Here is a 12701-nt window from a genome sequence, read left to right as displayed (position 1 = left end):
TTTGCGAATATTAAACCATCGTTGCATCCCTGGATGAATCCCAAGTGATCGTGGTGTATGATCTTTTTATGTGTTGCTGGATCCGGTTTGCCAATATTTTGTTGAGGATTTTAGCATCTCTGTTCATCAGTGATATTGGCCTGTAGTTTTCTTTCTTTGTTGTATCTTAACCTGGTTTTGGAATTAGGGTAATACTGGCCTCATAGAAAGAGTTTGGGAGTCTTCCTTCTTCTTGGATTTTTTGGAATAGTTTGAAAAAGGTAGGTGTTAGTTCTTCCCTAAATGTTTTGTAAAATTTGCCTGTGAAGCCATCCAGTCCAGGGCTTTTGTGTGCCAGGAGTTTTTAAATTAGTTCTTCAATTTCACTCTTTGTTATCAGTCTATTCAGGCTTTCTGCTTCTTCTTGATTCAGTTTTGGAAGATTATCTGTTTCTAGAAATTTCATCTAGGTTGTCAAGTTTCTTGCCATACAGTTGTTTGTAGTGATTTCTTACAACCCTTTGTATTTCTGTAATATTGGTAGGGATATCTCCTCTTTAACTTCTGAATTTGTTTATTTGGGTCCTCTCTCTCTTTTTCTTGATGAGCCTGGCTAAAGGCTTGTTGACTGTGTTTATCTTTTTTAAAAACCAGCTCCTAGTTTTATTTACCTTTTGAATTGTTTGTTTAGTCTCTATGTCATTTAATTCTGCTCTCATCTTGATGATTTTCTTCCTTCTCCTTGCTCTAGGCTTTGTTTGTTGTTGTTGTGCTAGTTCTTGTAGCGGTAGGGTTAGATTTTATATTTGAGATTCTTCTATCCTTTTTAGGTAGGCCTGTATTGCTATGAGCTTTCCTTTCAGGACTGCCTTTGCTATGTCCTATAGGTTTGGTGCTGTTGTGTGTTCATTATCATTAGTTTCCAGAAACTTCTTGATTTCTTCCTTGATGTCATTGTTAACCCATTCATTACTTAATAGCATGTTATTCATTCTCCATGAGTTTGAGTGTGTGTGAGCTTTTTCCTTGAGGTTGATTTCCAGTTTCAAGGCATTGTGATCTGAGAAGATGCTTGATATAATTTCAATTTTCTTGAATTTGTTGAGGCTTATTTTGTGTCCTACCCTGTGGTCTGTCTTTGAATATGTTCCATGTACATTTGAAAAGAATGTATATTTTGCTTCTTTGGGATGAAAAGTTCTATATATATACCAGCTAAGTCCACTTGATCTAGTGTTGTTCAATGCCTCAATATCCTTGGTGTTTCTTTGCTTTGAAGATCTGTCCATTGTTGACAATGAGGTGTTAAAGTCTCCTACTATGAATGTGTTGTTGTTTATATTCTTCTTGTAGTCTTCCAAGATATCCTTATATATTTGGGTGCTCCTATGTTGGGTGAGTATATGTTTAGCAGGGTTAGATCTTCTTGATGGATTGTTCCCTTAAGTATTATGAAATGTCCTTCTTTGTCTCTTTGTATGGCCTTTGCTGTTAATTGTTTTTGTCTGATACAGGATTGCTACCCCAGTTTTTTTTTTTTTTTTTTTTTTTCATGTTCATTTGCTTGGAATACTTTTTTCCATCCCTTCACTTTCAGTTTGTGTAAATCTTTTGTTTTGAGGTGTGTGTCTTGTAGACAGCATATATGTGAGCCATGTTTTCATATCTATTCCACTACCCTATGTCTTTAGATTGGAGCATTTAATCCATTTACATTTAAGTTTATTATTAACAGGTATTTATTCATTTCCCTTTGTACCTGTCTTCCTCTTCCTCTCTCTCTTTCTTCTTCTTAAAGCATTCCCTTTAGCATCTTTTCAAATGCTGGTTTGGTGGAGATATATTATTTTAGTCTTCTTTATTTCACCTTCCATTTTGGAAGAAAGCCTTGCTGGGTAGAGTAGTCTTAGTTGTATGCCTTTGTTTTTCATTGCTTGAAATATTTTTTGCCATTCCCTTCTGGCTTGTCGTGTTTCTGTTGAGAAATCAGTTGATAGCCTTATCGGAGCTCCCTTGTATGTTATTTGCTGTTTTTCTCTTGCTGACTTTAGGGTTGTCTCTTTGTCTTTGAATGTTTCCATTTTAATTATTATATGCCTTGGAGTGGGCCTTCTTGGATTCTTCTTCACTGGAACCCTCTGTGCTGCCTGTACTTGTGATGCTTTCTCTCTCCCCGTGTTCGTGAAATTTTCTGTCATAACTTTTTCAACCAGGTTTTCTATCCCTTGCTCCTCTTCTTCTCCTTCTGATATCCTTATGATACGGATATTGTTTCATTTCACGTTGTCCTGCAGTTCTCTTAAACCTTCTTCATTCTTTTTCAGTCTTTTTTCATTTTGTTGCATTGTCTGGGAATATTTTTCTACGTTGTCCTCTAACTCAACGTTCCAATCCTTTCCTTCATTTAGCCTGCTTTTGATTGCTTCTACACTGTTCTTCAGTTCAGAAATTATATTCTTCATTTCTTCCTGGCTCTTATGGATAGTTTCTATGTCCTTTTTCATGCTGGTGTAGTTCTCAGTAAGTTCCTTGTAGCTTCCCTGGAATTCTTTGTAGTTTCTCTGGAGTTCTTTGTAGTTCCCCTGGAGTTTGATGTAGTTTTGAGTTTGTTGAGTTCACGGGGCTTCCTCATTACCATTGTTTTGAATTCCACGTCTGATAGTATGCTTGCCTCTATTTCATCTATCCCTCCTTCTGGGAATTCCTCCTTTTCTTTTGGTGGGAAGTTATTCTGCCTCCCCATTTTGGGTGGCTGTTCTTGTTTGTTTCTGCTTCTTAGATTGATCTGCTTTTATTTTCCGCCTTTGTGGTGTGTCCTTCTGTGGTAGGGATCTGTGTGATTCAGTGGTGCAGACTCTTTGATCTCCTTAACTTGATGCTCTTGGGATGCCCTTTATGCCTTTTATTTGGACTCTCTAGTAGTATTTTGGTTTTGGTTGTTGATGTGTTGCTCTTTGGTGGGTCCTTCCCTTAAATTAGCTGACTGAGTCACTCTGCCCACTGCTGACAGTTGTTGAGCTGCCTCCAGCTGATGCCTCTTGGAGGGGAGTAGTCTGCTTATGAGATTTCTCCCGTAGTACTGGGGTTGAGTCTGCCCTGGGATCTGGTCTGCTGCTCCCCCAGCTTTTTCCTCCAGAACCAATGTCCAAAGTTTTTCGAAGCTCCTCTAGTTCATTTTACCCTCTTTTGGCTGCATCCCAGGTCAAGCATGGCAAGTGCAGTTCTTCCCACTAGCAAGCAGGTGCGCCAGGGCGGACGGCAGGCACGAGGGTGGAGTTCGGGGGATGTTCCCCTGTGCCAGCGCAAGGGCTAGGGGTGTTCCTCTGTGCTGGCGGGCAGACCAAGGGTGTTGCCCTATGGTGGCAGACAGGTGGCAGCATTATCCCATGCCTGGTGGGTGGGCATTCTGACCAGGGACATCCCTCTGCGCCGGCAGGCTGGCCGAGGGTGGTCCCCCTGCGCTCGCTGATGGGCCATGCTTACCAGGGCTATTCCTCTGCACTGGTGGGTGGGTACACTGACCAGGGGCATTCCTCTGTGCTGGCGGGTGGGTGGGCCAGAGGCATTCCCTTGTGCTGGCTGGTGGGTGGGGGTGTTCCCCTGCACCGGGTGGGGTCTCGATCCAGGGGAGGTGGGTGTGGGGGCTGAGTGCGCCCCTGCGTGTGCTCCTGCGTGTGCACTCCTCAAGGATCTCACCCTGCCCCTAGCCTTTCCTTCCTGATCAGCCAAAACCAATAAATTTAAAAAAAATAAAAGAAAAATGTTGCTCCCAGCCTCCCAGAGCCAGACACCACCTAGCCAACTCCTGGCTCTGCCACTGGGCACAGCCTGGATATCCACCTCCGACTGTTCTCAGGGGAGACCCAGGGGCATTGAAAAACTTTTGTGCTCCGCAGGTCGCTGCCTGGGGAGCCAAGCCAGCCAGAACTCACGCCTCTCCCTTGTTTCCTCCAGGAACCTCACTAGACAGGTTGCTCAGAAGCAGCGTTCACCACCAGCAGTGCCAAGGTTCAACTCCCGCCAGTATCCAGATGTTAACTGAGATGCTCTGTCCACATTTAGCTGTAACTACAGACTAGTCTCAGAAGCAAGCAAGGGCAGCCTCTCCTCACTCACCTGCCATCTTCCTACTCTCCCGCGGTTAGGATTTAAAGGAAAGGCGGCAGCCACTTAGCACACTGGGTCACTCAGTTCCAAAGATTGCAGAGGGACCCCATCAGCCCTTCATGAGGTCGGGTGTGAAAGGAGCCATTTGGTTTCGAAAGGATGAAGAGAAGCCACGAGGTCTGTAAGGGTGTGACAGGAGTCGGCTCCGAGGTCTGGTGTGTAGAAAGAGGGCAACAATGCAGCAGCTAGGCAGCTTTATAGGAGAGCTGGCCCACCATGGGAGGACCATGTGGCCTTAGGAAGCAGGCATGCTGCTTTGATCTTGCCTGCTCTAGCTGACTTGGAAGTCATCAAAGGCTCCGCCTTGCAGACCTTGATTCTATCTCGACTCTTGGAACTTGGGACATGCAGCGAGGACACTCTCTTAGGACATGTGCCTTTCCTGGACTTCCCTATGATCCAGTAAAACATGGCACATGCTTTTCTGAACTATTATACAGAGGCTGAAGACAATAGACCCCAGATCCTGAAGGAGAGAGCTGACAGATAAAGACTAGGCAACTATTGGGCTTGGTTTGGGTTTATAGCCTTTTGGGGAGCAAAGGAAGTGCTGAGTCTCATGGGGAAAACAGGGCTCTGAGCTGAAGTGCTCACAGCCTCCCTCCAAGGGTGGAATATTATAAAGACAGACCTGTTTTTCTCAACACTAATTGTTGTGTCTTACACCAAAACTGGTTTAGAAAGCACCTACAGAACTGTGCTGTCAGGTGCCACACTGGAGGTTGGGATGCTTTTTATCAAATGCCCCCCTTTGCTCAATAACACTCCTACCTCTGGAACCTTAGCTATTAAAGAAGCTGACTTAATCAGTTTCAGTGGCCTGACAACAGTTAAGTGTTGTTATGTACTACACAAATGCTAAAGGGAGACGCAAGTGTGAAGGGAGGGGCTCAGAAAGATGCCAGCCAGAAAAACAAATTGAAGGGAGAGGTGGGTTTGGAGTCAGGAGAAAGGGCTGTGGCTGGGTATAGGTGACTGTTATTTGCTACCGTAGACCTGCTTGGTCCTGCTGTCCTACTGTGGCCAGAAAAGGGACAGGCAGACCTGCAACGAAAGAAGGCCTGATGACACCATTATAAGAACGGTGTTGCTCAGAGAACCAAGGTGCAACGAGCAGAAAAAGGAAGTTTATTGAGGGGAGTAGCAAGGCAGGAGGGAGTGGTGCAGTGAGAGAGTGGCTCCAGCTCCACACTTCTAAGGGGAAAGTGCTTTTTTTAAAGAGGGAAGAAAAAAAAAGTATTATCTTGCAGATGGCTGGTTAGGCATATTCTGCGATCACTGGAGGCTCCTGGCTCCAAATATCACTATCTCCCAAGCAGCTGCAAGCACGCAGCGGGGCTGGGGGTGGGGTCATGGGAACCGAGGCTGTCAATCATAAACAAATTGTGCAATCCTTGGACAGCTTGGTACAGGGAATAGACAAGACCTTGACCAGGAATAGGAACATCTGGGATTTGGTCCTAGTTCTTCTCTCACTGGCTCTGTGATCTGGGGCAAATACCTCTCTGGATGTGACTTCACTACAGGTAGAACAGCCATCCTAACACCTGCCAAGGCTAGCTCTCAGGGTATCTGTTAGGGTCAAAGGGGCTACAGCTGGGACTGTGGGGGTGAAGAGGAAAGGCACTGAGGAAGCAACAACTGAAGAAGGCTGACCAAAAGATGAAGGAAGATGGAGATAGGCCCTGGCTGATGTGGCTCAGTGGATTGAGCACCAGCCTGCAAACTGAAAGGTCACCAGTTCAATTTCTGGTCAGAGCACATGTCTGGGTTGCAGGCCAGGTCCCCAGTTGGGGCAGTGTACAAGAGGCAACCATCACACATCAAATGTTTCTCTCCCTCATTCTCCATCCCTTCTCCCTCTCTAGAAAAAAATAAGATAAAAAAGAAAGGAAGACGGCGATGGGCTGGCTGGAAGCCAAGCAGAACCTGAGGAGAAAGACAATGTTCAAGCTGCACTGAGAGGTAAGGGTCTGGATAGAGGGCATCAGTATCTGTGATGTCATTTTACAGCTAGTCTGTACCTAGTTAGTTCAGCATGCCACATGCCTCCATACGGCACATATTAGACACGCTGTGATATCAACACAATTAGGAGTGCCATAGCCCTTTTCTCTGTGAGGTCTCCATTTAGGGCAGGTCTTTTGTTGTTCCTAGTCCCTGGCACAGCATAGGTGCTGAGCAAATGTCTCTAGATTAGGAACCCAGTGAATTTTGAAAAAGATCTGGCCCTGGTCAAATCTTTGGAAAATAACAGAGAAGACACTTGTTTGGAATGGATTAGAAATTAGTTTCTTTGAGAGTAAAGTCATGAGTCTTCTTAGACATATGGTTCTATTATATAAATTTGAAAAACTACCATTTTGGGGCTAATTCCTCCAAATAAGAGTCAACCATAAATAATTAATAAAAGTTTTATTAAATCATTTGGACTTGAAAGAAGTCACAATAGTTAACACACTTAAGTGTGTTCTATATACCACCAACCCAAATGGATTGAGTTCAGAATTTTTATAAATAAAAAATGAACATATTCACAGTGAAAAATAAGAACATGTTAGCAAGTCAGATGATTAAACTGTTATCTATAATCACTTTTGGGAATGTACCAACCAACAGAATTACATATAAGACATTTAAGATTTTATTAGGTTTAAAAAAGTCCATAATTAAAGAAGTTAGCTGTATGTAATATGTGATTTATTTCTTACTATGGCCTTTTATTTTTTTACCCCCAAACCAAAACTTTTGACCAATTTACATAAAAAGCCTCATTTCCTTTTTTGGGAGTAAAGTACAAAAAACTTTTACACTCTTCCTAGAACCATCTAAGGAATATAGCTACTTAATGCTACAAATGCCACTATAAAACTAGCTATGGCCATAAACCATTGTACAATTTGTGCTACTTGTCCTCCAAAATAATGCAGATTCCTATTTTTCCCACTAGGGACAAAAACAGAGCCACCTCTTTTTGGAAATCAGTTTTAAAATCACCAATATCTCTAGAAAGCATATTTCCAGAACAATAGTTATCAGACACAGGAATTTTCATTATTCTGTACTATAAAAATATCTCTGTATTAATCTTAGGGATTGCTTCTACTTCCCTAGGTAAGAAGTGAGCACTAACTATAAAGCTTGGCCAGCCAGTTTCAACAGACCAACAAAGAAGACAACCACATGTGATTCAATGATAGTTCTCTCCTTGAGTATAGCAAAAATCAAGAGTTGGCTCAAATTAGATTATGCCCCAAAATTCAGTTTAAATTTGACTTAGAAAAAGTAGTCAAAAACAAAAACAAAAAACTTAGCAAAAAACAAAATTTCAGGTCCACAATTTTGGGAAGTCACATTCCTAAGAAGTAGACTATTTTGTGTCACCTGTCAGGGATACAGGCACAACATAAGGCTAACTGCTTGGCAAAGGGCTATGGGAGTTGCTGGATGGCCTTGAATGTTTTGTTCCCGATGAACTCATGGAGCGAGACCTCTGCCTTAGCACGGTTTTTCCTGGAAACTCCAAGTCCTCAAATATAGCATTTTCAATGATGTCTGTAGTTTCAGGCCGATCCATGGGGGATGGAGAGAGCATGTCTTGAACCATTATATACTGAAATATAAGAATTGTTTTGTGATAAAAGGGCCAGGTTTAGAACACTGAACAGTCCCCTACTCAAGAGTCAGCAAAATTTTACTGTAAATATATTGTTGCAAGCTTGGTTCTGATGTAACCTCTCCACTCTTACACTAAAGTACAAAACAGTCACAGACAATATGTAAATAATGGGCATGGCTGTGTCCCAAATCTTTATCACAAAACTAGGTAGCGGGCTGAATTTGGCCTGTGGGTCCGAGTTTGCCAACATCTGCTCCAAATAACTATGGACCATTTGTGGGTAACGACTTGTTATCCAACATATAATAAAAGGTCTTAAATTATATCCTTGAAACACAGACATAATCTGACTTTAAAAACAAATTCTTCTTACTACTGCATGTGAATGTACAATCATTTCAATAAAAATTTCAATTAAAAGTATAATCATGCCAGAGATCAATACCTAGCACCTTTTTAAAACAAAAAAAATTGCCCCTACCTGGTGTGGCTCAGTGGATTGAGCACCGGCCTGTGAACCAAAGGGTCACCAGTTTGATTCCCAGTCAGGGCACATACCTGGGTTGCAGGCCAGGTCCCCAGTGGGGGGGCATGCAAGAGGCAACCACACATTGCTGTTTCTCTCCCTCTCTTTCTTCCCCCTTCCCCTCTCTCTAAAAATAAATACTTTAAAAAAAGAAATCGAACACCTATTAATGTAACATTCTTATGAGCCACCTTGAGAATTGATTCATTAAATATGCAAAACATATAACAAAATAATTTTTAGTAAAATATATATCATTTAAGTTAGTGTATTCTATATTATAAAATTCATTTTAATGAAAACCTTTATTTTACTTACAGTACTGAAAAATAAATTTAAACTTCAATTTGTGATAAGTCTAGTTTACTTCAACTTAATTATTTAAGAAAATACAAAATTTATCAATGTATAAATTTTAAAATGTTTGTGGATGAATCATTTTATGAAATAAAAATAAACAAAAGCTGCAAAAAAATTTCAAAGGTTCATCACACATAATTTTCACCATTCAAGAACAGCTAAATATTCCCTTCCCACCCTTCGGAACAATTTATTGTGTCACTCAGAGTGGAATAACTCCAACACACTTAATCAATGGAAATTAGTTCCCCTGCCCCACAAAAGAACCCAGTTTTTAAGATCTTTCCCAAGTTCACTCAGATAAAGCAATTAATGGCATGATCATAACAGCAGCTCTGTCCCTGGGAGGGTACACTGGGAACTCAGCTTGTGGAAGGGAAAGATGGCCACAATTCACATACACGACGCCATGCAGCATGGAGCACAGAATACCAGGCCCAAGGCCCAGGGCTGAGTTCCAGTTTTTTATTTTAACCAGTGTGTGCTCTTGGGATCAGTCCCCCTTCCTCTCTAGACCTTTGGCTTCTTCATCAGTAAAATGGGGCAACTGATGAACTGACTGCTTAAGGACCCTTTAAGTTCTAAATGATTCTAAATAAAAGATGAGAATTATACAAACCTCATGAGGATATTTCTGAGTAAACAGTGGTGGAAATTTGAGATTTCTTACATCAGTTAAGATCTGAAAGGAAAGAAAAGTGTTACTTATCTTTGAATCTATTTTGATAGATCTATTTAAACATATTTTTATACTTTAAAAGAGTGGCAAAGGAGTAAGGGTGAATATTAAACAGATGGGAAACTTGTCAATAACTTTTCCAAACAATAATCTATACATAAGTACTGTGGAATCATTAAAATCTAGAAAATAATTCAGATATAATTATGCTTGAATTGTGCGTATGATACCAACACCTGGATTTTAACTGAAAATAGATTTATATAAAAAAACTCAGTTATTTATGAATACACACTTGTATCCTTAAGTGGATAACTTTTTCTATTAGATTCTAATTTCTTTGCATTTGATAGAAAGAGCATATTCTTTACTTTTTCTGGAGGGGGGGAGAGGTGAAGAAAACCAAATCCATTATGCAAAACACTGAGTATAAAACTAAGCTTTTGAAAGTTCTCTGGGAAATTTTCATACAAATTATTTCATACTCTTTATGTTCCATTTTCCTTATCTGCAAAACAAAGATAATAGGCCCCACTTTGTAAGACTGTTTTGAGAATTAAATGAGGCAATTCAGTACCTCATTTAGCACAGAACCCAATACTTCTTTTGTAATGAAGACAAAAACCAGTTTTTAAAAATGAAATAAAGCAAGTAAGTCTTTATATATCTTAGGAAATAAGCTGAACAAAGGGAGTGAGGAGAAGGAGAAGAGGGTAAAAGAAGGATGAATGGTGATGGAAGGAGACATGAGTTGGGGTGGTGAACACACAATATACAGATGATATAAAACTGTACGCCTGAAATTATATAATTGTATTAACCAATGGCACCCCAATAAATTCAATCAAAATAACAAATATAAATTTTAAAAAAGAAAGAAGCTGAAGTGTGCTTAAAAAAAGTAAAAACTAGATTGTCATTTGTTACTCCCCACTAAAAAAAAAAACAGATTTAACTAGAAGAATCTATGTTACAGGACCGAGAAGGGAAGGTTTCATTTGCTAATAGGAAGGTCATACCAAACTAAGTGCAGATAAATGCTTGAGTCTGAACTCACTGAATTAATTTTTAATCATATAATATTTTCAAACAAAGGTTTTTATTTTAAAACACAGAACTGAAAAAAAGATCTTGGCCATAATCCAACTGGGGAAATGGAAAGTCATTTCAACAAAAAGCATTGCATAAAAGACTGATAAACTTAACTTCAAAATTAAAATCTGCTGAGCTTTGAAAGACACAATTAAAAAAAGAAAAATGGCAAGCCATAGATTAAAAGAAAGTATTCACAATACAGCTGTCTGGCAAAGGACTCGAAAAGCTGGTCAAGGTCATTAGTCATTAGAGAAATGCACATTCAAACCACATTTTTATCCCATTACACCTATACTAGAATGGCTAAAACTGTGAAGACTGAAACAAGTGTTGGCAAGGATATGGAAGAACCAGAATTCTCATGCACTGATGGTGGGAATGCAAAATGGCACTTTTTTATGAAGGTAAGTCACTTACAACATAGCTTATCAATCCTACCCAGGTAAGTACCCAAGACAAATGAAAACATACGAGTGTCTACAAAACAACTTGTTCACAAATACAGTATCTTTATTCATAAATGTTTCTCAATAGGTAAATGGATACATGAACTGTGGTATATATACAACTGGAATATTACTAATAAAAAGGAAGAAACTACTGATACACTGAGTAACATGAATGAGTCTCAAGAACTTTTTGGTGACTCAAAGAAGGCAGACACAAAAGACTGTGTGCCTTGAAAGATTCTACTTTTGTGGAGCTTTAGAAAAAAAAATAGCTGAGTAGCTGCCTGGGGTGGTAGTAGGAGATTGACTGGGAAGGAGCAATGGAAACTTTCTCAGGTGATAGAAATGTTCTGTATTTTGAATGTAGTGATGGTTACATGGATATATAAACTTGGCAAAACTCATCAAACTGTACACCTAAAGTGAGTGCACTTTACTGTATGCAAATTGTAACTCAATAAAAATTATTTTAAAAAGGACCTTGCTCAAATCATTGAATGGACAGTTTTACATTCACTAAGAGAATTTTAAAGAGATTCTGGCAAGACATGGCAGATTTTCTACAACATTTGCACTAGAACAACTGCAAAAGAATGTGAAATGTATAATAAGTCTATAAGGATGAGAGCACTGGAAGAAAAGTCAAATTTTTGGAAGACACAAAGTGGATAGAAGCATATCAACTACCTTAGAGAAGAATGTAAGCTGGGCCACCTGCAGGGATAATGCAAGTGAAGAGGGAGTAGACTAGCTGTGCAGACCTGCAGATGGTGGGGGAGGCCAAGAATGGCAGCAGAAAAAACATCTGAAAGTATGTATATGCAGTGATACATTTCCATATAAACATATAAGGTTTATTTTTTGGAGAAAATGAACCAAGGAAGTCCAGACTTAGAGCCACTCAATAGAAAGGAAAGGTATATGTTGGGGTGGGCATGGAACAGTAGGATGAAGACCTGCACGCATCCCCACCCATCCACACTCTTTCTCATACAGGAGAATAAAAGCCACTTCTCTAGAGAAAATGGTTTTAGAGTAAATAAAGGTTCACAGATGCTGACATGTGGGGAGTTCTCCACCACACCTCTATATAAGCACTGAATTGTAACCCTTACAGTGAAGTCCATTCCAGTCTCCCTTTTAGAACCCTATTCTTAAATATGAACAACTAAGGATTGTTAATAGAAAAAAAATTAAGAACCACAGAGTTAGAGATTTTGGTAGGGAGGAAAGTGTGGCTATAAATGGGTAGTAGAAGAGAACTTGTGGTGATGGAACAGTTCTGTGTCTAGAGTCATAGTTTCACAATCTGTACGTGAGATAAAATAACATGGAACCATACACACACATTGTACCAAGGTCAAATTCCTGGTTTTAATATTGTAATATTATGTAAGATGTAACCACTAAGAGAGATTGGGTGAAGGGTACACTGAATCTCTGTATTATCTCTGCAACTTCCTGTGGCTCCCTATTAATTAGAAAATAAACAAATAAACAGGGGAAAGAGACAATGCAGGGAGAAGACTTACAGGCATACAATAGAGATTCTTGGAGACAAGTAAAGTACTAAATCCATTAAAAAGAGTAAAATGCTATTAAAAAGGCAATCTTGGACAATAAAAGTTGGATCATCAAAAAATTAGAAAAGTTGGAATAACAAGTTAAGGAACTCTTGCAAAAAAACAGTATAAAACGACAGAAAAATGAAAAATAGGAGAAAAAATAATAGTTGTTTATTAGTCAGGGTTTCAAGAAAACAAAAAAAAATTGAGAAGAATTTATCAAAAATACAAGAAATTTACTAGAACTGAAGGATTCATATCT

General features: G+C 39.7%; 1 protein-coding gene across 1 annotated transcript in view; it reads right to left on the bottom strand.

The window, feature by feature from the left end:
- Positions 1-7443: 7443 nt before the first annotated feature.
- The window catches only part of EIF2AK3 (eukaryotic translation initiation factor 2 alpha kinase 3), a 100786-nt gene continuing 95528 nt past the window's right edge, over positions 7444-12701 (bottom strand). The window contains exons 16-17 of the mRNA XM_090269925.1: positions 9271-9333; positions 7444-7759 (exon numbers count right to left, since the gene is read on the bottom strand). Coding sequence (XP_090126051.1) covers positions 7559-7759; positions 9271-9333 — 264 coding nt within the window. The 3' untranslated portion in view covers positions 7444-7558. The remainder of the gene's footprint in view (positions 7760-9270; positions 9334-12701) is intronic.

This window comes from Furipterus horrens, unplaced genomic scaffold (genome assembly GCF_987537825.1).
Source record: "Furipterus horrens unplaced genomic scaffold, mFurHor1.1.pri manual_scaffold_3, whole genome shotgun sequence".
Lineage (NCBI taxonomy): Eukaryota > Metazoa > Chordata > Mammalia > Chiroptera > Furipteridae > Furipterus > Furipterus horrens.
This window is presented reverse-complemented; position numbering and strand designations above follow the sequence as displayed.